The sequence below is a fragment of the Prionailurus bengalensis genome, chromosome D4 (genome assembly GCF_016509475.1).
Source record: "Prionailurus bengalensis isolate Pbe53 chromosome D4, Fcat_Pben_1.1_paternal_pri, whole genome shotgun sequence".
Lineage (NCBI taxonomy): Eukaryota > Metazoa > Chordata > Mammalia > Carnivora > Felidae > Prionailurus > Prionailurus bengalensis.
In genome coordinates, this window is record NC_057359.1 from 87,301,410 (window position 1) to 87,326,333 (window position 24,924).

The 24,924-nt window shown below is 54.3% G+C and overlaps 2 protein-coding genes across 16 annotated transcripts in view; one reads left to right on the plus strand and one right to left on the minus strand.

Annotated features, from left to right (window-relative positions):
• Window positions 1-4,983, plus strand: part of SPTAN1 (spectrin alpha, non-erythrocytic 1) — a 61,835-nt gene extending 56,852 nt beyond the window's left edge. For 6 of the 12 annotated variants that reach the window (XM_043566078.1, XM_043566085.1, XM_043566075.1 and 3 more), the window contains 8 exons: window positions 358-375; window positions 1,595-1,657; window positions 2,898-2,952; window positions 3,355-3,551; window positions 3,707-3,760; window positions 3,841-3,987; window positions 4,073-4,220; window positions 4,518-4,983. In XM_043566078.1, the coding sequence (XP_043422013.1) occupies window positions 358-375; window positions 1,595-1,657; window positions 2,898-2,952; window positions 3,355-3,551; window positions 3,707-3,760; window positions 3,841-3,987; window positions 4,073-4,220; window positions 4,518-4,643 (808 nt within the window). In that variant the 3' untranslated portion in view covers window positions 4,644-4,983. The remainder of the gene's footprint in view (window positions 1-357; window positions 376-1,594; window positions 1,658-2,897; window positions 2,953-3,354; window positions 3,552-3,706; window positions 3,761-3,840; window positions 3,988-4,072; window positions 4,221-4,517) is intronic. The other 6 variants (XM_043566080.1, XM_043566082.1, XM_043566086.1 and 3 more) reach the window with 2 other exon arrangements.
• On the minus strand, window positions 4,981-24,216 carry DYNC2I2 (dynein 2 intermediate chain 2). 4 transcript variants are annotated; one of them, XM_043566090.1, is made up of 9 exons: window positions 24,016-24,216; window positions 12,519-12,767; window positions 8,430-8,539; window positions 7,754-7,911; window positions 7,059-7,168; window positions 6,401-6,568; window positions 5,984-6,108; window positions 5,521-5,678; window positions 4,981-5,320 (listed from the first exon to the last, which is right to left on the minus strand). In XM_043566090.1, exons 1-9 carry the CDS (start codon window positions 24,199-24,201, stop codon window positions 5,082-5,084), a joined length of 1,503 nt encoding a protein of 500 aa, XP_043422025.1. In that variant the 5' UTR covers window positions 24,202-24,216; the 3' UTR covers window positions 4,981-5,081. The 4 variants fall into 4 exon arrangements, with proteins under 4 accessions (XP_043422025.1, XP_043422027.1, XP_043422026.1 ...); XM_043566092.1 differs by having other exon boundaries at window positions 5,984-6,193; XM_043566091.1 differs by having other exon boundaries at window positions 5,521-5,620; window positions 5,961-6,193.
• Between the last annotated feature and the right edge of the window lie 708 nt (window positions 24,217-24,924).

The following is a 24,924-nucleotide window of genomic DNA, read 5'->3' on the forward strand; positions in this document are numbered from 1 at the left end:
GCAACCCCGGAGGTGGAGGCGCTCTGGCAGGAAGGAAGGGAGGGAGGGAGGGACGGAGGGAGGGAGGAAGGAAGGGTTAGGGGCGTATGCTGGGCCGGCTCCAGCCAGAGGGGCGGGCGGAGTTCCCAAAGGTCGAGTTGTGGGGTGTCCTGGGTCGGGTGGGACTGTGCGTGGTGGGCAGTCGGTCCTAAGCAGCACATCAGGGACTCACGATACAGGGTCATGTGCAGTGTAGGTACTGATGTTCTTGCTTTTGTTTTTCTTTTCTTTCCTGTGTCTCTCTCTGTCCCCCACCTCCCGATTGCTGCTATCTGGACACCACCTTGTCTTGCGGCTGCTTGGATCCCATCTGCACAGAACGTATCTCCTCGATGGGTTAATATTGTCTTCTTATTTCTCCGGGCTCGTGGTGTGGTTGTGTCTCCTGTGCTTGTCCCCTGCCCTCTGTCCCCCCGTGGCCTGGCTTGCAGAGGATCCCAGGATGGGCCTTGCTGCCCAAGGCGGGCTGCACTTCCCCTGTCCCGCCCTCGCCCCACCTCTGTCCCCGTCCCCCTCCAAGGAGTGCGTGCCTTGCCTCACAGCCCACTGTCCTTGACAGCTTGCGGTCTGGGGAGGGGAGCCACTCCCACCTTCCTGTTCAGATTCCAAGGGCCCTCTCAGGGAGGGAATGTGACCAAGCCAGAGGGCCAGAGCTGGAGTCCAAAGCCTCTGAGAATCCCAGTGCTTGTTCAGCCGTTGGGATTTTACTGGACTTCTTTTCTGCCTCTTTTCCCCTTGTGTCCGGTGGGACCAGATTTAGCTCCTAGGGGGTCATGGTCACGAAGTAGGAGCTTCGGCTGGTACAGTGAGTTCCCAGCTGTGCACTGGCCCCTCCCCCAGTGCCCCATACCACAGCTTTCCCAGGGGAAGGGGCGTAGCATCATTTGCCCCTTCAGAGGAGGCAGAAGTGCCTGGGTTCCCGGAGGTGGAGAGGCGGGGCTTGGGAGGAGCCCTGGGAGAAGCAGGGTGGCCCCGCCCAGCACTGGGAGGGGCCTCTCCTTGAGGCTTCAGCCTCTGCCTGGGTCCAGCACCTGTGCATTCTCCCCCAGGCCCATGTAAAGCCAGGGTTGAGGGGACCTCAGTGGCTGAGTCTAGCATTCCAGGGGGTCTACAGACGGGTAGTTGGGGTGTGTAAGTATGGTAATGGGAGAAACAGGTCCAGTACCAGCTGACCCAGCTACCCGTGCTGGAGGCAGAGGGGGTCAGGATTTAGGGGTTGCAGCTTCTAGCTGGAGTTGATTAGCCACCTGACATCCGCTCCCCTCCCCAGCCCTGTGGCTGTGTCTGCCAATCTGGTCTTGTCTCCGTGGGTGCCGTTGCTCCCCTTACCACATGGCTCCTCCCCAGCCCTGTCCCGTCTTGCTTGGTCGCAGTGTGAGCTGCCCTGAGGCCGCCTGTCCTCCCCGGCGGCGCAGCCCCACCAGGTCCCTGCCTGGGCGCCAGGTTGCCCCGCCTGTGCACTGCCAGCTTGGGCCTTGTGGCGCGTGTCTGTCTCGGTCTGCTCTTGCCTGCCCGTGCCTTCGGTGTATTCATTTGGTTTCTTTTCTTTGACTAGCATAGCGTATCGTCGGGTCATTCGTGTCTATCAGTATGAAGTTGGGGATGATCTGTCTGGAAGGTTTTTCTCCTCTTATTTCTCTTCTTACCTCACTGTGGTTTTACCAATGCACTCTTGACTTCCCCAGGCGGCTCCGCTTTCTGACTAACCCACCGCCCTCGGCCGCTTGGGAAGGAGGGGTCTGTCCTCCTCCCACTGCACCGGCACCCAGCCTCCTGCCCCTGGGTCCTGGGGGTGTTGCTTTTCTCTGGGGGACATGGCGTGACTGTGAGTCTGACCTGCTGGGGTAGGAGGAAGCCTGGTGCCTTGCCTTGCTCGAACACTAGGAACTTGGGGAACTTTCAGAGCTAAGCCTGGCTCGCTGGGTGTTGAAAGGGTAGGTTGGGGCACACGTGGGTGCCGGGGAGGCCGGGCTAAAATCCCCCCAAGGACATGCGCACAGTGTGATTCGTCCCCGCACGTAACCCTAACTTGTCTTCGTTCTCTGATGGCCTTCTGTGACCTCACACTGTAATGTCAGATAGATGGAGGCTCCCTGCTCCCTGCTGTTCAGAACTTGGCCCTGGAAGCCTCTGGCCCTGTGTCATGGAGCCTGATCACAGCCACCTCTCCCCTTTGGGCAGAATTAGAATCCCTTTCAAAACCCGTATCTGGTCATGATCTCTTAGCACCCCGCCTTCGTGTCTGAGGGGTCCTCTGCATCTCCTCCACTGCTGTCACACCTAGAATGTGGCTCCCCTCCTCAGGAACCTGCAAGAGGCCCCAGGGATTTCTAGGGGGTGGCTCTCCTTTCGTCAGCCTCCTCCTCCTGAAGGTCTCCTGGGTAGCAGGAGGCAGGGTCGCACAGAGTGGCTTTCTCCCCAGTGACTGCAGAGGCTGTCAGGCCTGCAGCCCCTCTGTCATCTCCTGAGGGGATTTCGACGCAGTTCCTAAGGTGCCCCTTGAGGGCCTAGCTTGGGTCAGGTCCCATGTCACAGCCTGGCTGGGCCTGAGGAGCCACATGAGAAAGGGTCCTAGCCTGGGAGCAGGATGGGTGGGGCTTAGCCCTGGCCCACCAGCTGGCCCTGGGCAGGTGACTCAACACCTTGGGGCACCAGCTGGCAGTCTCTGAAACAGAAGAAATACTACCTGCCCTCCATGGCTCCCAGGGCCACTTAGAAAAAGATTGCCAGTAGCACGTTTCGTGTTCTTAAAAGAAATTCCAAAAGAAAAAAATCAAGATAGCAGGTACTGTTAACTGGGGATAGTTAATTCAAGCTCCCATTCAGGTCCTCCTGCTTCACTGTGCTTCTGTGTTTAGGTCCTGCATGGTGGAAGAATCGGGGACCCTGGAATCCCAGCTGGAAGCTACCAAAGTAAGTGCCCCTGCGGCTCCTGGCCAGGCTCAGACCCTCTATGCAGCCTTCTCCAGTAGGCCCATGTGGTTCCAAGTCAGGCATGAAGCTAGGCTGGTTAGGTGCCCTTGTTCTCTCAGCAGAAAGCAGCCCCGAGCCCCGTCATTTGTCTTTGAGGGTTGCCGCCGGGTGTCTTACTTGAAAGAGTCCTTTGGTTCTCAGTGTATAGTTTTCTTGGCTTGTGACCGACACTGAAGTCCTTCCCTTAATGGAGGCCGTTGGATTTCACTTCACACCATCCTGCCGTTGCCATTCCGCACGGCCCTGTGGGCGTCAGGCCAGGAGGGCTGCTGAGCAGGCCCCTGGGCCTGGACGCCAAGCTGAGAGCCCCTGTCCCCTGCACCTTTGCCTCCCCCTCTCTAGCGCAAGCACCAGGAGATTCGAGCCATGAGAAGCCAGCTCAAGAAGATTGAGGACCTGGGGGCAGCCATGGAGGAGGCCCTGATCCTGGACAACAAGTACACGGAGCACAGCACCGTGGGCCTGGCCCAGCAGTGGGACCAGCTCGACCAGCTGGGCATGCGCATGCAGCACAACCTGGAGCAGCAGATCCAGGCCAGGTACCTGAGCCAGGCCTGGCAGCAAGGGAGGAGGCGGGGGTCTCAGCTACCTGACCGCAGGTCCCCCGCCCACCATTTTATGGGGATGGAGCAGAACGCGCCACCTACCGAATGGGGTGGAAGGCCCGGTCCTTAACTCCATTCTGTTCTTTTAGGAACACAACAGGAGTGACTGAGGAGGCCCTCAAAGAATTCAGCATGATGTTTAAGTGAGTATGGCCTCCCCTGCCGGGCAGGCGGGCTCAGCACCGGGGCGTGGGTGCTGAGCAGTCCTCCATTTGTACTACAGACACTTTGACAAAGACAAGTCGGGCCGGCTGAACCACCAGGAGTTCAAGTCCTGCCTGCGCTCCCTGGGTTATGACCTGCCCATGGTGGAGGAAGGGGAGCCAGACCCCGAGTTCGAGGCAATCCTAGACACTGTGGATCCGAACAGGTGAGCTATAGGGATGGTGCTGGAGGCAGCTCGGTCTTCGGTTCCTCCTGTGCCCCCCTTGCTCACCGCACTCGCTCCTCCCCAGGGACGGCCACGTCTCCCTGCAAGAATACATGGCTTTCATGATCAGCCGGGAGACGGAAAACGTCAAATCCAGCGAGGAGATCGAGAGCGCCTTCCGGGCCCTGAGCTCCGAGGGAAAGCCTTACGTGACCAAGGAGGAACTATACCAGGTCTGGGGCTCTGCTTCCCTACCCTGGGGACAAGGGTTGAGGTTTCCTTTGGAAAGTAAAGCCTGAGATTGCCCCGGGTCAGGGTCAGAATGAGTCTAAGTTAACAAACCTCCCTTTTGAGCCCTCTTCTTCTGGGTGCAGGCATTTTATCCCCATTTACCAGTGAAACTCACTCCAGACCTGTCTGAAGCGGCTCTTAGAAGTGGCTGTGGTCTCTGGGCAGGGACATTCCCGATGTCCGCACCTCCCCCGGGTGTCAGGGGACTGGACTGACAGGTGTGGTCCCTTCCCCTCCAGAACCTGACTCGGGAACAAGCCGACTACTGCGTCTCCCACATGAAGCCCTACGTGGATGGCAAGGGCCGCGAACTCCCCACCGCCTTCGACTACGTGGAGTTCACCCGCTCGCTCTTCGTGAACTGATCCCACTCCTCGCTCCGCCCGGCCCACGCTGCCCGCCCTGCCGTTGCCTTGCTGCATGACACCTCCTCTCTGTGCTCTTAAAATATTCCAGTGTTACTTTCCAATGTGAGCTTAAGTCCGCTTAGCCTGGGAGAAGACTTAGTAGAAAATGGTGCTTCGATAAACCGCTTCCGGTCAAGTCGCACTTGCCCTGTTGCCGTGGGGACCCAGATTCCCTTCGTGAAGCCCGCTGCCCCATTCCGACTCGGCAATCTCGGCGGCGGGCCAGATCCCCTCTTGTTCTCTCCCCTCCCTTTTGTTTTCACGTGAAAGACAAATAAATGACTTGACTCCCCCAGAAGCTCGTGTTGTCTTCATTCGGCCTCTGTCGGAACTCCGGAGCTCAGCTCAGGTGCAGCTTGCTCCTGCCCCAACCCCCCACCCCCACCCCGGTTGTCCTCAGGTGGCCACCTCTGCTGCCAGCTGCTCCAGGTCCTCTGTCTCCCGGGGTCCTTGTTCAGTGAACTCGGTGCTCAGCTGCCACACCTTTACAGTGCCCTTGGCGTCACCGGCAGCCAGGAGCTGAGTCTGCTGGCGATTAAACTCAAGACAGTAGACCGGGCTATCATCCTGGGTTTGCTTGATTGAAACTGTGGGTTTCTGGGAACTTTTCTGTAGATCAAACAGCTGCACGTCACCTGCAGGGAGAGAGAATCATGGGACAAGAGGCCCAGAACAGTGGCCTGTGCACCCAGGAAGAGAAACTCACGGCACAAGAGAAGTCCACCTGGTTTAGCCCTCCTTCCCCCACCTGCTGCCTCTCCCCAGCTCAGAATTCCAAGTACGTGCTGGGCCCGTAACACTTAAATGGATCTGAGCCTATCGTCCTATTTCCTACCTTCCCCAGAAGCAGCCGCAAACACCAAGGGGCGCACTGGGGACCAGCGCACGGCAAACAGGTACTTGTGGGACAGCTGCAGGGAGGCCAGGGGCTGGGCCTGCAACATGGAGTACAGGTGGATGTGGCCGTCGGTCCCCGCACTCAGGAAGAGATTCCTGGACAGGATGAAGGGCAGAGAGCCAGGCAAGGGGATGAGTACCGGGTGTCCTGCCCAACTCCCCCTGGGCTGTCACGTTCCTGAAAAGTCTCCGTGGACCCCCAAACTGGGAATCCCCTTAGGGAGAGAAGGGCCAATCCCCGGGAGCCAACCACCCGAACGCCAGGTAGGAGGGCTCAAATAGCGAAGACCTGGGCCCAGGCCAGACCACAGGCCCTGTAGGCCGCTCTACGGGGCTTCCTCACCCTCCCTGTGCCAGGTGCCCTGTGGCCTCCTCTACCTGTGGAAGGGGGAACAGCTCACAGAGTAGATGGGACCACCATGGGGAGAGAAGGTGAACCGTGCCGGGGCCCGCAAGGGCACAGAGCTAGGCATCCGCGTGAGGGCGGCCTCTTCTGCTGCCAGGGAACACTTGAGCGGGAAGCCACCTTCCGTGCCCAGAACAAAGAGGCTGGGGTCAAAGCCGGAGAAAGCCACCGCCGTAGCACCCACCTCGGTCTCCCCCCGGGGAGGCTGTGGAGAAATGAATGGCAGGGCAGACAGAGCCAAGGGAATCTGGTCAGAGTCCCACAAGAGCCCGGTCACGCAAGCGGGAGCCACGGGACCTCAGTTGCTAGCACCGCTCGCTGCCCGTGCCGCCTGCCGCCACCCACCAAGGCCCACTTGAGGGAGTCCTACGGTGGGCGGGCGGGCGGGGGCGGCAGCTGGGGCCCCACGTACCTTCTTCAGCTTGGTGTTCCTCGGGAGCTGCTGCACGACCAGAGCGAAGCCCTCTGTGAGCTGCAGCTGGCCCGCCCCGCCCCCCTGCCAGAGCAGCACTTTCCCGTCCGTGGCCACACTCAGCACCTGGAAGCGGTGGCTGTGCCGGGGCTCAGGTAGCCAAACCACCTGGGACGACGGAGTACGGGACCAAGGTCAAGAAAGAGCTGCTTGCTCCCCAGGCTGCCCCCACTTCCCAGCAAGACCGGCGGTCACCCTCATCCCCCAACTACCCCTTCTCTCGCGGGAAAACCAAAGGGGGAATTCCGGGGGAGGCCCGGAACCGCCTCACACACCTGGGGGCAGACCCGAGGGTTCCAAGGTCCCTCCCTGAGACGCCAGGATAGCTGGGAGCCCCACATGGCCACTCGGAAGTTGGGGGAGCTGGGAATGGCCCAGGGCCTGGGCGTGGCAGGGGGGCGGGTGGGGAGCTAAGAATGCCAAAGAATGCCGAAGGCCGCTGTCCCTAACTGCCAACTCCTTGGTGACCTGCTGTGGCTGTGCGAGCAGGCCCCCTCTCTTCCGTTTCACCTCAAGGAGCAGGCCAGCGACAGCAGCACTCAGCTCAGGGAGAAGGGGAAGGTGCCTCCCCGCCCCCACCGCGGCCCACTGCTCTGACCTGGTACACAGGGTCGGTGTGCGTGTCGTCCGTCAGGCCCGTGCGCCACAGCAGCGGGTCCTCGGGATGGCTCACGTCCCACACCAGCACCTCACCACTGTACAACCCGCCTGCGGGACCAAGCGCGCCCGGACAAGAGCTGACTCACACGCAACAACCCGGTGCCCCAACCGAGCACCAGCCCCGCCCGCCCAGGGAGCAAGGACGGGGAGCCGCTTCCCCAGAGTCGCCCGGGGGGAGGAAAAGTCCTGCCCTCCCCCCACTCCGGCCTGCTGTGCCCCCACCCACCCACTGCCAGGCTGATCTCCAGGCCCGGCACCCTGCCGTGCCCTCCAGCACAACCCCTTTCCCAACACGTGTGGCTCCTGTCACCACCCATGGCTCCCCGAGGGTGCCCATGTCGCCCTGCCTCAAGTCCTGACCAGGCTGCACCCTTGCATGGCCCACACCCCATCAAGACTCAGCGAGGACCCGCCAACGCCCCCACCACCTCCTCCCCCTCCCCTTCTTCCTCCCCCACCCCTTTCCTCCCCATCCTCCTCCTCCACGCTCCACAACTGGCACAGCATCCTCACCTGAGCCCAGGGCTCTGCTCCCCAAGCAGACGTGCCCCAGCCGTGCCTGGGGGCCGAGGGCCCAGTGGAGAGCTCCCCTGTGGGCACCCTGCACAGGGTGGGGAGCAGAAGACGGCTCACCTGCGACATGGGACGGCTGCGTGGGGTGGAAGGCCAGGCACATGACGGCGCTGGGCGCCTCCACCACTGCTGACGGCTGCTGGGGGTTCAGGCCTCGCCTGTCCAGGTTCCAGGCACACACGAAGGACTTCAGTGTGCTCCAGTCGCCGTCGTCCAACCTGCACAGGGACATGCCTGAGCCGGCTCTGCCCCGAGGCCAGGATCTCGTCCCCGCCCTGCTCCTAGCACCAGACCGCCACCCACCCACCCACCGCCCCCAGATCAGCCTGCGTCCCCGTCACACCCAGACCGTACTGGGTGCTGTAGTGGCACAGGTTCCTCCATAGCACAGTGGCAGGACCTTCTCTAGAAAAGGGTTCCCGAGAACCAAGATGGGTCCACACGATAGCAGGGTTGGGGAACTGTGGCCCATCAGGAAATGGCTCACGGAGCAGAGGCGGCAGGCCCAGGGCGCACTGCCCTATGCCGGCAGGTGGGCACCAGGACTGTGGGCTCTAAGCCCCTCCCTCTGCTGCTCTTTCCAGCCAACCTGGTGCCTAGGCAGCCTCGAGAATAAAAAGACTCCCAGAATGGCCAAGCTCCAGGCCAACCTTCGCCACACAGACAGGGAGAAAGAGGCTTAAACCAGAGTCTGAGGACCTCCCATTGCCCCACAGCCACCCCTGCTGCCACTCACCGGCCATAGGCACAGGCCACCACGGAGCCGGTGGTGTTCCAGGAGACACTGGTCACATGCAGACCCTGCCCCTGGGCTGGGGGGTAGCCCAGGGTGTGCAGACACGTGACCTGCAAGAGACAAACCATCCCTAGCCCTGAGCCACAGAGCCACGCAACAGGCGGCCTTGTAGCCACCTAAAAAACACTACATACAAGCTTGGACCTCCAAAGCCACCCAGGTCCACTGCCCGGCCCTGGAGGGAAATGTAGAGCCTTCATCCCAACACCACCCCAAATAGGATACTTCCAGAAACCCAGAAGAAAGGATCTTACGAACCGAGACAGATGCCAGGTTCTGGCTCAGAGTAAGACCCTGTTCTGTACATAGTTTCAAAAGCTCTGGCTTCTGGAACTGGATGGTGCTGTATGTGCCACTAGACTATGCACCTGGAAATGGTGACAGTTTGGGACGCCCGGGTGGCTCAGTCGGTTCAGCGTCCGACTTCAGCTCAGGTCATGATCGCACGGTCCATGAGTCTGAGCCCCACGTCGGGCTCTGGGCTGCCCCTCCCTGGCTTGCACTCTGTCTCTCTCTCAAAAACAAATAAACATTAAAGCAATTTTTTTAATGTTTGCAATTTTATGAATATTCTACCACATTAAAAAAAAATTTTTTTTTAAACCTCTGGCAGCTTCGCTCTCAGCCCATAGCAGCCTGGCACACCAAATGAAAAGGCTGGCAGTGCTGGCCACTGTGAGCGATCAGCCCAAGGTTTCTGGGGGGGGGATGTGCCACACAGATCAAAAGGTCTGTGAAAAGCTGCATACTCCTTGACCTTATGACTCCATATAAAGAAACTACCCGATGGAAAGAATCTAAAACGTGTAAAAAGCTGTATGGTGGGAACCCTCACACACTGCTGGCAAGGACGGAGAACGGCAAGGCCACGGTGGGGAGACAGTCTGGTGGGTCTTCAAAAGCTAAAACATAGAGGCACCACACAACCCAGCAATTCTGCCCCTAGGTGCACGCCCAAGAGAACTGAGCACACACGTTTACAGGGGCGCCCTGCTGGCTCTGTCCCTGGAGCATGCGACTCTGGATCTCAGGGTCGTGAGTTCAAGCTCCACGCTGGGCACAGAGATTGCTTAAAAATTTTTTAAAGATTAAAAAAAAGCTGTCAAGTGTGGTAGGAGGTGGAGGGAACTCAAGAAAACCTTTTGGGGAGGGGGGTGCCTGGGTGGCTCAGCCAGTTGGGCATCTGACTTCGGCTCAGGTCACAACCTCACAGTTCGTGAGTTCAAGCCTCGCATCAGGATCTCTGCTGTCAGCACGGAGCCTGCTTCAGATCCGCTGCCTCCCTCTCTCTCTGCCCCTCCCTTCCTGCTTGTTTTCTCCTCCCCCCCTCCTCAAATAAACATTAAAAAAAGAAAAAAAGACTCAGATGGGCACAAAGGGTGAACTGCCTGCACAAAGAACACACCTGGATAAACTCGGCTCAAAAAGATAAAGTGTATGGATGAAACATTAGGTGGTGTTTTATTTTTATTTATTTTTATTTTTTCGAGAGAGAGCGTGTGCAAGCAAAATAGGCACAAAGGGAGAGGGAGAGAGAGAATCTCGAGCAGGCTCCACGCTCAGTGCAGAGCCTAATGTGGGGCTCAATCTCATGACCATGAGACCAACAGAAATCAATAGTCAGATGCTCAACCAACTGAGCCACCCAGGCTCCAATTAGGTGTTTCAAAAGGACAAGTGTGAAGTCTCCATAGCAACCTGACAACACAGAACAGGCTTTGCTCCTGACCAGAAAAGACCCCAAGACTGGCCACAGTGACTCACAGCTGTCAACACACGTGTGAAACAAGAGGCAGGAAACAACAGAGCCAGGAGGTCGGCGGTTCCAATGGGAGACCCTGGGTGGTCTCTTCCTTATCTCCAATTTCTAAGCTTTCCACAAGGTTGTCCCACTGATTTTAGAATCCTGACATTACGGTTTCTCGTTAAGAGCAGCATCCCAGCCCTTCCAGAGCTACTACAGCAGTGCCAAGGACGATGATGAAATGTCAAGGCCAACACCTTGACAGAAGTAGAGAGAAAAACCCCAAGACAGTAATTCCACCATGAGGGAATCAACAAAGAACTGATGCAAAACAAGAAGTGGGAGGACAGACTCGCTGTCGATGTGATATAACAGCAAACTGCTAACGCCCTCCTCTGCCCAATGCTCGCGCACCGCTAACATGCGGGGCTGTCCAGGGCCAGCTCACCAGGCTGCCACTCAAAGGGTGCAGACTGATCTCCCGCCTACCCTCCCGTTTCTGGAGGATACCTCTCTAGAAGTGAAGCTGGGTGTCCACCCACAGGGGACTCAGATAAAGGATGACGTGTCCGTGCAGTGGGACCCAGTGTAGCCGCTGGGATGCCTACAGCACCTTTGTAGAAACTGACATGGAAAGCTCGAAGTGAGAAAGGTCATCAGGAAAACATACAGTGCTTTCCACTTGTTTAAAATGTTCTCAGTGACAACACTAGTAATGATGCTTGTGTTAGTGTAACACAGAGAAGACTCTAAAGGCGTGTGGGCGTGGGAACAAAGTGTCCCCTCCCACTGTCTACATGGTATATGTTCTATATTTCTATACTGCCTGGACTTGTTATAATGAACATACATTGCTTCTGTAGTCAGAAAACAGATATTTTGGCACCTGGGTAGCTGAATCTGTTAATAAGGGTCCGAGTTCAGCTAAGGTCACGATCTCACGGCTTGTGAGTTCGAGCCCCGCATCAGGCTCTGTGCTGACAGCTCGGGGCCTTGAGCCTGCTTTGGATTCGGTCTCCATCTCTCTCTGTCCCTCTCCTGCTCATGGTCTGTCTCTCTCTCGCTCTCTCAAATATAAAGAAACATTAAAAAAAATTTTTTAAAGGAAAAAAACGTATTTTTTAAAGGGGGAGAAAGTAACACACACTTGGACCAAGTTAATCCATAGAAATGTGGGAACGTGCTAATAATAAAGAACAAAAGCTTAACCTCTGTAAAACTGGGTGGTGGGGTGGTGGGGGCGGGGGGCACGAGCAATGGCAAAGAGAAACAACATGCTAGGCTCTTCCTCTTCCCTAAGCCCTTCTTGTGCCCGGCTTATAAGGAGTCAGTGACTGCCCACTGAGGTGTGGCCTCGGCAACTGCATTTCAGAGTGAGTTTGAGGACTTCCCTCAAACTGATTTTCCCAAGCCTTCCAGTGACTTGGTGGGAAGAGGGCAGAGGAGGGGGAGGGGCTAGAACAGGGCTATGACCTCTGAATACATAGTTACTCATCTGTTTCTACAGGAAGAAAGCACTGTATAAAAAAAAAAAGTTTGGCTCAGAACTCCAAGGCTCCCCAGTCGAGGGCCCGCAGCCGTGAGCGAGCAGTCTGTCCACAGGGGAGGCTGAGGCCCAGCACGGAGCAAAAGCCAAGAGCCCCCCATTCATCTCAAAGCCTAGCCTGCCTGTGCGGCCGGACACCTAAGTGTACAGGGTCACTCTGAGCTGAGCCTCGGAGACACTGAAGTCACTAGAGCATGGCAGTGAAACCAGACAGACCAGGGCTCAAATCCCAGCCTGGCCCGTTACAGCTGGGTGACCGTGGACAAGTCAGTTAGCCTCTCTGGGCCTTGTCTATAAAACAGAGATCATCCAAGTACCGCCTCATGCCGCCGTGCTGAGGAGTAAATGAGACGGCACCGAGAGCCCTCACCACATGGTGGCCAGGGGAGACAGCCGAGCAGTGGACAAAGTCTGGTCCAGAGTCAGACTCCCCACGTTCAAGCCTTGCCTCTACTGCTCACTAGCTCCATGTCATCCCAGGAAAATCGTTTCAACTCAGGAGCCTCCCCATCCCCAGCTGTAAATGGAGGTAACCACAAACTACTTCTTGACAGCAGGGAAGGCTCGATGACTTACTCTCATAAAACTCAGCTCAGCACCTGGCAAAAAGTAAGACCTCCATGAACGCAGTTACTATTATTGCTATTAACAGCATCTGGCCTAAGAGGACTTCAAACGGGGGTGGGCGAGGCTCAAGCTGGGGCAGAGGAGGAGGGCGTCCCAGGCTGCAGTTCCCTACCGTTGGCTGCTGCTCTGTCCAGTTCACCTCGAAGCCGTCAAAAGCGTGGCTCTGCCAGTTCTTATTCAGCTCTCGAATAACCATGGCCTCCACCCTCCGAAGAAAGGCTGCAAGCCTGGGGCTGTCGTGCTGGGCCACAGTCCGAGCGCTGACCGGTGCAGGGACCTCGGTCTGCACCTCAGCATCCGCATGCTTCCGGGTCTGGACAGACGCTTCAGCAGTGGCAATGCTCGCCGTCTGGCAACTTTTCTGCAGAAAATCAAAACCCAGTGGTCACCGGTCAGTGGTCAGCGGCCACCAGTCAACCCGGGTCACTAGTGACCGCCTGCCTGGGCACTCTGTTCCCCCTACTAAACAGCACCCCTCCCGCGCTGCTGCTTACCCTCGGGCCAATGGGCCTCTGGTCATCCTGCCTGCCCCAGTCTGTCCCTTTGCTCTTGTAACTGGCCCATCTTTCAAAGGAGGAGCCCGATCTGTGCGCTGTGGGTGAAGATGATCCCTCAACCCTCCTATGTGCACTGGGCCACCGTGAGTGGTTCAGGGGCGGTCAACATGATCCAGTAAGAGCCTGACCCAGGACTTTCGGTGACACTAGGACACCATTTGGAGGGGATGCTGGAGTGTCACTTTTCTTTTTTTTTCCCAGGAGTGCCCGTTTGAAGATCCTGACAGCAATAAGAATCCTGTAATATTACAGCCAGCAGTGGTCATCCCAGCCAGCACAGGGAAGCGTCGCAGACCTGGCCACCAGCATCTCCCTCCCTTCGCAGGCCCCTTCCAAGGTGCCCCCATGATCAAAGGAAGCAGGTGAGTCTGTGATGGGCTAGTTGGTAGAAAGAAGGCAGGCTTCTCCCAGCTGCCTCTTTTCTCCACCCTGCCCTCTGTCTCCAATTCCTTGTCCCCTCTTTAGCTGGCCACAGGGATAGACATCAGATCAGGGAAGGAACCACCAGCCTCCCTTTCTTATGGACAGGACCCATCATTTATCAAATGAGGGGGCCTAGCAGATCGTCATCTGCAAGAGGCTCTGCTCACACAGCCCCTCACCAGGCACCTGAACGTGCAGGGCAACGGCGAGGCCCGGAACCCCTGTGCACCTCCCCCACCTGGCTCGGGCTTGGGAGGGCAGAGCTGTGCACTAGGCCAGTGCTAGTAAGCCTAAAGGAAGGGAGCGGGCCCCACACAGGGGCAGCTCTTCCTAGTATATGAAACACCTGTCCCCACGCTCCCCATCACATTCCACTAAACTGTCTTTCCTTATCCACCTCCCATTAAATGGAGTTCCTCCAGCATCAGAACCCTGTCTGATCTCTATACCCACAGCACTTTGCACGTATTTGGCACACGGCACAAGCCCATTTAGACAAGATATATGTACATATATTTTTACACATCTATCCCCGCTACACTGTATGTTTTATGTTGTATACACACATAGACTATATGTATTACACATATGCTATTTACATATATTTCCTTTACACCATACACACACACACACACACACAATTATTTACTGAGTGTCCACTTGCCAGGCACTGTCTGGGTACTATGGATACAGCAGAAAACAAATTGTGCAAAATCCCTGTGCCCGAGAAGCTTCCACAGGGGTTGGGGGTACACGAACAAGAAAATACCCACCAACTACCTATGGTGCCAAGTGCAGCAGATGTGTGGGAGAGAAGGGAACAGCCAGGGAGGTCTCTGGGGAAATGGCACTTGAGCTGAGGTCTGAAGGACAAGGGGAGAGCTGCAGAGGAGGGTCCTGGACAGAGATGGGAGGGGGAGGCCAGAGCAAAACCTTACAGTAGAAAACGGTCCGTGCTCAGAGACTGGACAGCAGGTGGCGTGCCTGGCCACAGTGGGTAAGGAGGGTGGCCCGAGCACAAGGGCAAGGCCAGGAGGTGTCTGAGAGCCACAAGGTGTGGCCTGAGTGGGTTGTAAGCAGGGCCATGCCTTTTTGGCTGCTCGGGAAGAAGCGAGGGGCAGAGGACAGGTTTGACAACCAGTGGAATGTGATGGCAAATTCTGGGAAAAGAGAACACAGAAGCAGTTCTCCTGGGCCTCGTTTAGACTGAGATGCCTCCCATCCACATGGAGGTGTTGAGGATTCCCGAGAGCGGTTGCAAGGCGTGAGGCTCTGGAGAACATCCAACAGAGACATGACTTGAAACCACAGCACTGGAGGGGTCCACCAAGGGAGTGTGCACACTGAGGAATTCGTGGATGGGCATGAGGATCAGAAAGCATACAGGCTTGGGGTGCCTGGGTGGCTCAGTTGGTTAAACATCTGACTTCAGCTCAGGTCATGATCTCACGGTTCATGGGTTGGAGCCTCATGTCGGGCTCTGTGCTGACAGCTCGGAGCCTGGAGCCTGCTTTGGATTCTGTGTCTCCCTCGCTCTCTGCCCCTCCTCTGCTCGTGCTCTGACTCTGTCTCACAAAAATAAATAAAATGTAGAAGAAGAAAGAAGAAAGAAGAAGAATAAAAAAAAAGAAAAGAAAGTAAAGAAAGCATACAGCCTGAGCCAAAATTCTAAGAGACTGGGTGAAAATCAAACTTTCAGAAGCCACAATGATGGCGAGAGTGTTAGTTACTAAGTGCTAACTCAGGCACTGTCCCAAAAGTTTTACCCATATCTTATTCATCCTCACAACCACCCTATGAAGAAACTCCTATTTTTGCATTACTAACATGGACACTAAGGCACAAAGAAGTAATTCACCCAAGACCACACGGCAAAGAGGTGATCACAGTAGGGCTTGAATTCAGGCAGTCTGACCTGTGACACGAAACTGTCCCTCAGCCATGGTGTTCTCACCCAGTCTAACATCCTGGACACTCATCACATCAGATAAACTCAGAAAAAGTTTCTAAAAGAATGTTACCCCAATGACTTAATCTAAGACAAAAATGTCCACAAGATAGCAAGCTGTTATCTTTCCATCTACTTCCATTAATATTTCTTTGCTGGCGCACCTGGGTGGCTCAGTCGGTTGAGCGTCCAACTTCAGCTCAGGTCATGATCTCACAGTTTGTGGGTTCGAGCCCCGCGTCGGGCTCTGTGCTGACAGCTCGGAGCCTGGAGCCTGCTTCTGATTCTGTGTTCTCCCTCTCTCTCTCTCTGCCCCTCCCCCACTCATGCTCTGTCTCTCTCTCAAAAATAAATAAACATTAAAATTTTTTCTTAAATATTTCTTTGCTGCTTGCCTATTCAGACAAAAGACAAATGTCAAAACACTAGGGAAAATTCAGAGGAAAAAAAAAACTTAAAACCAATGACACACTGCAACCACAATTTTTTCTGTGAATTGGTAGGAAACTACTATCATTATTCTCTTTTCACTCTGGGACAACTAAGTAGTTTCCATAGTTCAAGATCTGATTATCTGGCCTGACCCTGATCCGTCCCATACATCCCATCCCATCTGGGGATGAAGCCCCAAAGCCTCCAGAAGGGAAGGGCTTGCCCAAGGATACCCTGTGTAGACTGGTACCTTCTGTGCCAGGCAGTGTGTGGCTGGACTGAGGCTCCCATAACAAGCCCTCTGAGACATCAGAGAAGAAGTCAGGGAAGAATGAGATCCTTGCTTCCTGGGCCTCAGCAAGGTCAGGAAGAGGAGTGTTAAGGATGCTGGGCTCCCACACCTCAGAGGCAGAGGCACTACAGGAGGGACTGGGACCAGACTTTAATTACACTGGGAGGTGTGGCCAAGGGAAACAGAACAATTCCCAAACCAAGATCACCAGTCACCACGCTCTGGAGTCTGAAGTCCCAGTGACCTCCAGCAGAGAGGAAGGCAGTGAGATTCAGGGACCAGAACCCAGTGTGGGAGCCCAGCTCTCCTGCCCCCAGGAGAGCCTGCAGACACCCAGAATGTCAGGACTCCTACCCAAGCCACCAAATGTGTCCCGATACCAGGACTGTAACTTCTGACTAGATGAGAAGTGGACGCGAACCTAGGCTGGGCCAATCAAGCTCTCTCAGGGAAATTCACAACAGAGACAAAGATTTAACAAGATGGCATATGCCTAGAACTGAAACCTGGAAACGTTGGCCCCAACAATTAGCCAGGGCCACAACCAGGAGACAAGCAGAGACAGGCCTCGGGGGATACATGGTAACATCAGAGTTGAGAGGTGGGGGACCCCCAAAGTTTCCTAGATTCCTCAGGACCAGCTGCACCTTCAGAGGCCCAGGAAACATCCGGCATCCTGAAGAGAAGTGCTTGACAGGAGCTGGTTTGGGCTGGTTTCTGTCACTTGCTATCAGAGTCCTCCACTGACCCCTAGGAAGCCTCCCTGACTCCCAGGCCAATACCCCTCAACGCCTCACTTCTGAAATAATAGGTCTCTAGCTGGCATCTAGGACTGGCCGATCAATTTCAGGAACACTGGTGATGACAGAGGAAACGGTCCCACTGGGTCAGGTGATCAGCCACCACCCCAGGCCCCGAGGGGTGTGCTGAGAGAATACTGGGCTCTGCCTTGCATTCAGGTTCAGGCTGAGATTGACCAATGTCAGGTTAACTGTGCTCATGTGTGATTCAGTCACTCAGAAACCAGCCAGCCAGAAAAATGTACTCAGGGGGGATCACTATGAGGCATGAGTACTTCAAAGTCATGAGTAGAACAGTCACTTTCTTACTAAAAATATACATTCTAGGGGCACCTGGATGGCTCAGTCGGTTAAGTGTCTGACTCTTGATTTCAGGTCAGGTGATGATCTCACAGTTTGTGGGATCAAGCCCCACATGAGGCTCCACTCTGACAGTATGGAGCCTGCTTGGGACTCTCTCTCCCTCTCTTTCACCTCTCAAAATAAATAAACTGAAATAAGTAAATAAATAAATAAATACACACATACATATATACATACATACATACACACATTCTAGGGGTGCCTGGCTGACAGTGCAGAGCCTGCTTAGGATTCTTTCTTTCTGTCTCTCAAAATAAATAAATAAAACTCTTAAAAAGAAATACATTCTAGGGGCGCCAAACTGGCTCAGTCAGTAGAGCATGTGACTCTTGATCTTGGGGTCATGAGTTCAAGCCCCATGTTGGGTACAGAGATTATTTAATTTTATACATTCTAGATCTCCTCGACTCTACAATGTATTGTTTATAAAACATTCCAATTGTTTAATAATAGCTCTTCAGGGGAAAACTAGATTAAATACACAGGCCATCTGTGAAACACACCGATTTTTAAGATGTGTCCTATGACTGAGGAACATCGCCATCCAGAGACAATGCGTCTTTGAAGGTCTGAGATGATGTGCAAAGGGAGGCCAAGCCCCCATCAGTCCCTTGGGTACTAACCACTACCAGCAAATAGAAGCAGCACACAGCATCTCATTTCATCAACCAGCCTGGGCCAGCACATCTGACTCGAGTGCAAAAGGACCTCAAACACATTCTAGACCTGACTTCTCAACGGGCAGGCCCCAGAATCCCTCAGAAGCTTGCTAAAACACAAGCTGCCTCCTCCAGCAGGGGGGCCGAGAGTGTGCTTTGTGAACAAGCCCCCGGATGATGCTGAGGCCGCAGGTGCAGAGGGCTGTTACTCAGACCCCACCTGTGGGTCTCACCCATCTGCACGCTTCCCAGGGCCACAGCCCAGGGTCCATCACCCCTTGCCCCCACCCCACCCCCACAGCACAGACCATGCTCTCACACACCCCCCACTTCTACCTCTGTCACTCTGGGAGCTGAAGCTTCACCTGGGGTGGGGTGAGATATGGTTCATCCCGGAGGCTGAGGGATGCTGTTAAGCCCACCTGAAGGACGCTGCTGGGCAGGTGGGGTGCGTGTGGCCTGTCGCTGTCACCTTGCCACATCCAGCGGGCCCACTTCTGATCCTCCTCCCCAGAATCTGCCTTGTCCTCAGGTGGCCGTCACCCCCAAGGCCTCCCCCCCTCCCACCTCCTTCCCCATCAAGTCCTGCACACACACCTGATGAGAACACAGGTATGATGGGAGCAGAGAGGACTCCGGCCTGAGCCAGCGTCTCTGGGCCCACACTGCAAACCCCATGAGCGAGCACCACAATTTGACCCAGGTGTGAGGCACAATTCACAGCTAATGAGCAGACAAGGTGAGACAGGAATGTCTTAGATGCGAAGTTGAGCTGAGTGGGTTTCCTTTTTTTTTTTTAATTTATTTACTTTTGAGAGAGACAGAGACACACAGTGTGAGTAGGGGAGGGACAGAGCGAGAGGGAGACAGAGAATCCGAAGCAGGCTCCAGACTCTGAGACGTCAGCACAGAGCCCGATGCGGGGCTCGAACTCATGAACCGTGGGATCGTGACCTGAGCCGAAGTTGGACGCTTAACCGATTGAGCCCCCCAGGCGCCTCCAGCTGAGTGGGTTTCGTGGTGGGATACGGGGACAACTGTCTCACCAGAGGCCTCTGAGAACGTAGAGTAACGGAACAATCTCCGGTTCATGTGAACTTGCCTCTTAGTATATCGGGGCAACAAACAGCTACTCAGAGAACAGCGCGGAGCCAAGAGCCAACCAAAAAGACAACCGCAGACGTTTCCATGGAAGTTGGGAGATGCGTTAGGCTACACAACCTTGGAGCTGCAATTACTGCCGACTACCTTGGTGTCGTCTTGGTCCTTCAGTGTGCTCTCATGCCCCTTGGAAAAAAATCTAGTATGGAAACTGTGTAGCAAACCCTCCGTAGGGAGGTTCCGTAGGGAACCACGGGTTTAATTCTCCTTGAAAATTTGTAACAGGCCAGACCCAGGTTCAAAACAAACGCCCTCCAGCAGGGGGTGACATTGGCTACAGAAGCCACCAAGGCGAAGAGGCAGCCTGGGAACAAGGAAGAGCCGGTGGGCAGGCAGCTAGTTGAACTCCAAGCAGGGGAGGAGAGTCGCAGCCTATGTGGGATGTCAGCACACAAGAAGATTATTCAACCCAGTATTTCCTGGGTGCCTCCGGGAGGTGCAAAAGTACACAGGACCCACTCCCTGCCCTCTGGGAGCTCACAGTCCCAGAGACACAGACCTGAATGTCAAAATGCATTCCATGGATGGAAAAGTTCCAGAACCAGATAGTGGTGATGGTTCCACATTGTGAATGTACTTGACACACTCAACTGTACACTTAAAAATTGGGAAATTTCTGGGGCGCCTGGGTGGCTTGGTCGGTTGGGCGTCCGACTTCGGCTCAGGTCATGGTCTTGCGGTCCGTGAGTTCGAGCCCCGCATCGGGCTCTGTGCTGACAGCTCAGAGCCTGGAGCCTGTTTCAGATTCTGTGTCTCCCTCTCTGACCCTCCCCTGTTCATGCTCTGTCTCTCCCTGTCTCAAAAATAAATAAACGTTAAAAAAAAAAATTAAAAAAAAATAGGAAAATTTCTATTATATGTACCTTTTTTAAAAAAGTTTTTTATGTTTATGTGTTTCTGAGACAGAGAAAGACAGAGCATGAGTGGGGGAGGGGCAGCGAGCGAGGGAGACACAGAATCGGAAGCAGACTCCAGGCCCTGAGTCGTGGGCACAGAGCCGAATGCGGGGCTGGAACCCACAAACCACGAGATCATGACCTGAGCCGAAGTCGGACGCTCAACTGACTGAGCCAACCAGGCTCCCCCCCTTTTTTTAATTTTTTTTTTAACAAACTTTTTTTTTTTAATGTTTTTTAAAATTTATTTTTGATACAGAGAAAGAGTGTGAGCGGGGGAGGGTCAGAGAGACGGGGAGACACAGAGTCCAAAGCAGGCTCCAGGCTCTGAGCCATCAGCACACAGCCGGACGCGGGGCTCAAACCCACCAACTGCAAGATCATGACCCGAGCCAAAGTCGGACGCTCAACTGACTGAGCCAGCCAGGTGCCCCTCTATTATATGTATCTTTTTTTTTTTAATTTTTTTATGTTTATTTATTTCTGAGACAGAGAGAGACAGAGTACGAGCAGGGGAGGGTCAGAGAGAGAGGGAGACGCAGAATCCGAAGCAGGCTCCAGGCCCCCGAGCCATCAGCAAAGAGCCCGACACAGGGCTCGAACTCACAGCCTGTGAGATCATGACCCGAGCCGGAGTCGATTGCTCAACCAATTGAGCCAGCCGGGTGTCCCTCTGTTATATGTATCTTTCCACAATTTTTTTTTTAAGTAATCCCTACACCCAACATGGAGCTCAAACTCACGACCCCGAGATCAAAAGTCACATGCTCTACCCACTGAGCCAGTCAGGCTCTCCACCACAATTTTTAAAAAATGAAAAAAAAACACAGCCCACATTTTCCTAGGATCAGCATAGGGCTGGCTTCAGAAAGGTAATGCTGCTGCTGGAAAGGAGGATGCGTTCAATTGGTGGTCTCAAATTTTGCTACCTATCAGAACGACCTGGGGAGCTTTAATAAAACCAGATTCTCAAGTCACAACACATACCAATGTAGCCAGAACCGCTGGGAGCCAGACATCCGTATTTTTCAGGAGTCTCCAGGACATTCCAGTGTCAACCATCTGGTTTGAGAAACCGCAGATGAGCAAGGAGGGATGATTAGGCACCCTCTAGCTCAGGCAGCTGGACTGGTCCCTGACACTCCTCTGGCATCCGAGCAGCCCTAGGCTTTCAAACTGTGTTCTTATCCACAATCTCATTTAACCCCTCACAAGGGGGTGCCTGGGTGGCTCAGGTTCCGTTGGTTGATCCATCCATCCCCTCAGGAAGAATTCTACCACGGACCCATTTTGCAGAAGAAGAGATCATGTGACTGGCCCAAAGCCCTAAAGAGGGTGTGCACCCCGGTCTTGAACCAAAGTCCAGGACCCTATCCCTCTGTAAACAGATTGGAATATGACAAGAAAAGCCAGGTCAGGCCAAAGACCATTAATATTAAAAAAAAAAAAAAGGGGGTGCCTAGCTGGCTGTTGGTAGAGCATGAGGCTCCTGATCTCGGGGTCGTGAGTTCAAGCTCCATGTTGGGTGTAAAGATTACTTTAAAAATAAAATCTGAGGGGCGCCTGGGTAGCTCAGTGGTTAGGCGTCCGACTTCAGCTCCGGTCACGGTCTCGCGGTCCGTGAGTTTGAGCCCCGCGTCGGGCTCTGGGCTGATGGCTCAGAGCCTGGAGCCTGCTTCCGATTCTGTATCTCCCTCTCTCTCTGCCCCTCCCCCGTTCATGCTCTGTCTCTCTCTGTCTCTCTCTGTCTCAAAAATAAATTTTTAAAAAAAGTTAAAAAAATAAAAAATAAAAATAAAATCTGAAAAAAATAAAAAAACTAAAAAAAATTAAAAAAGAAAAAAAATCCATCAATGGAACATGGAGGTACATTACAATATTGCACCACTACATGGGCCAAAAACCACTGTCCAACTTTTCCAAAAAAACTTTTTAAAAAATTAAGAAACTGTATTTAAAAATCAGCTAAAACACTCATCACAGGACTTATTGATAAGAAAAAAAAATGTAAACTGCCTAACAACTCATCAAAAGAGACTGGTTAAATAAAATGAAGTTACAAAAAAAATTTTTTTTAAACATGGACATTTGTTCAGGATGTATTAAGTGAAAAAACTGGGTCTATGAAATGTTGTGCACAGTGTGATTCCGTTTTTATTTAAAAAATGGGGCAGGGGCGCCTGGGTGGCGCAGTCGGTTAAGCGTCCGACTTCAGCCAGGTCACGATCTCGCGGTCCGGGAGTTCGAGCCCCGCGTCGGGCTCTGGGCTGACGGCTCGGAGCCTGGAGCCTGTTTCCAATTCTGTGTCTCCCCCTCTCTCTCTGCCCCTCCCCCGTTCATGCTCTGTCTCTCTCTGTCCCAAAAATAAATAAAAACGTTGAAAAAAAAATTTTTTTAATAATAATAAATAAATAAATAAACACTTAAAGAAATTTTTTTAAATGGGGCAAAACAGACAAAGCACATACAAGTCGAATGGCTGGGGAATGGGGTGATTTTTATTTCCACTTTCTTTTTTTTTTTTTTTTGCATATCCAGATTTTTTTCTAAATTTTGGACACACAACTTTTATAAAGAGGAAAAACTATTTTGGAAAAAGCCGTTTACCTTCTTCTGACCCTTGCAAAATTCTTACAACTTAACAAAAAAATCTGCTTCAGCAAGACAGGGGATGCTAGTTCAAGGGAACCACCCTCACAGATGAGAGCTTACACCTCCAGTGTTAGAATTAGTTCTTAGAACCTTACAGCTTAAAGCTATAGTTACAAGAAAACGAACCTGCCTCGATTTCATTCTCTGTAAGGAAAAAAAAAAAAAAAAAAAGGACGGATTCAGCGGTTCCCAGCCTAAAGTCTTCTAAAACCTGAATCTTCAGCAAGCAAGAGCTGTGTGATAAGGATGGACATCAACTAAAATACCCACTTCGCTTTTCACCAGAACCATTTCTGTGCAGCCTGGTTAAGTGGGGAGTGCCTTCCAGGTAGATCAAATCCAGGCTCGAGACCCGCAGGCACACTACTGGCCTGAGGCAAGAAACCGGTCTTCCAGAGTTAGACTTCATTGGAAAACTCCCCAAGTGTCGGGGAGGACCTAAGGTCTGCTGATGGGGTCACTCGCGCAGCAAGCTAAGCCTCGGTTCCCTCTTCTGGTAAATGTGCGGCACCCTACAACGCCCCCCCCCCCCCTACCCATTTTCACGGAGGGGACGCCAACATCCCTACAATGATCTGCAAGGCACTACCTGACCCTCTCTGACCTCAACTGGGACCGCTCCCCCTTCTCTCATTCCTCGCCAGCTCTGCCACCGCCTCAAAACACAAGATCTGCTCCGGCACCAACCCCAGGGCCTTTGCACTTGCAGTTTGCGCTGTCTGTCGGTTCTACCTCAGGTATCCACTGGGCTCACTCACTCCTCCCGGTCTTTGCTCAACTGTCGCCTTCTCGGTGAGGCCCACCCACCCTCTCACTCTCCAAACCAGTCCTTCTGACCCCCCACCCTCCTTTTGCTTTTGTCCATGATGGCGCTACTCGCCCTCTGACACACGACCAAATTTAATTGCGTAAGTTGCCTATGGTCGCTGCCCTGCAAACGGCCCCAGGTCAGCTCCAGGAGGGACTTCATTCACTGACGGGTCCCCAGCGCCAGAACGGCTCTTGGCACACAGCAGGCCCTCAAAGTCCGCACAAAGACCCCTCCGGAGAAGACCTGGCACCCGGGAGCCCTGCCTCCTCTAAAAAGCCTCGTTTTGTGTGCTTTTCATTAAACCACTGGAAAACCGGCGTGTCTCGACCTTAAATGCACTTCCTTCTTTTTAAAGGAAAGTTAGTTTGAAACGCCTGAAAACTGCGGTTCACACAAAATCCTTCAAAACATGGGGTCTTCAGATGTTTTTAAGGAAAACCCCTTTTGTTGTTGGGTCGGGGGGGAGACTGGCACGGGAATGCCACAAGGGCGGGCCTCCGTGGGTTAAAATACAAAAATAAAACGGGGGGACCCCAGAACCCGGCCCGGAGGCCGCGCGCGGACGGACCCTCGCCCTCCCTCCCGCGTCGCCGCGAGTCGGGCCCGCGCCCTCACCGTCTCCCGGCGGGTGCCCTGGACGCCCCTCCACTGAGAGGGCACAGACGCCACGCCCAGGGTCTCGTCCTGCAGCGACCCCGGCCGCCCCGGCCCCCCGGCGCTCGCAGCCCCGCCTGTCGCCAGCGCCTCAGCTCCCGCGCTTCCCGCCGGGCGGAACGGCCCGGGCTGCGCGCGGGTTGCCATGGAGATAGCGCCGCCCTGTCGCGCCTGCGCACTGCGACATGACCTTCGCCCCTGCGCCTCCAGAGCGGAAGCCTGGGGAGGTGAGGCTATCGGCACCATTTTTTAATGGGTCAGACAGCCACCTCCGAGACCTGAGAGAACGAGATAAATTATTCTTTTTGACCAGTGTGTGACAAACCCGGCCGGTTTTGGATACTCCATCCCCAGGAGGGACACGCCTGAGCATGTGCGGGTACCCCTGGGCCGGGAGGAAAGTGCGGAAGTGGGGCACCGTGCCAGGCTCAAAGATGGCGCAGAGCGGCCGGGCGCAGAGGCGAAGCCTGGAGGCTGCGACCAGAGTGCGCGGATGAGTTGTGGGGCCTGGGAGTGCCCAGCCGAAAAGTTGGGCGCTCCCAGCAGATCCCGCTGCAGATTGCGGCCACTTCGAGGCCTGGTGCTCACTCTCTGCTCCGTAGTTTCTGCCTCGATAGAATGGTGATTTAAAATATCCATATGCGGATCGGGAGTTTGGTTGGATCATTGGAAGGCCCACATGAGGTCGAATACAGAAGACTGCTTGTTACATCGAAACTAAAGACCCAAGTAACTACCAGTTATTGGGTGTGTGTCGTGCGTCGGTCGGGCAGAGCCCAGAGATTTATGTATATTGAACTTATTAAATGCTCAGAACAACTCTATGAAGAAGCAACTGCTCTAAGTCCCATGAGGGTGCCAGTGGTTTGA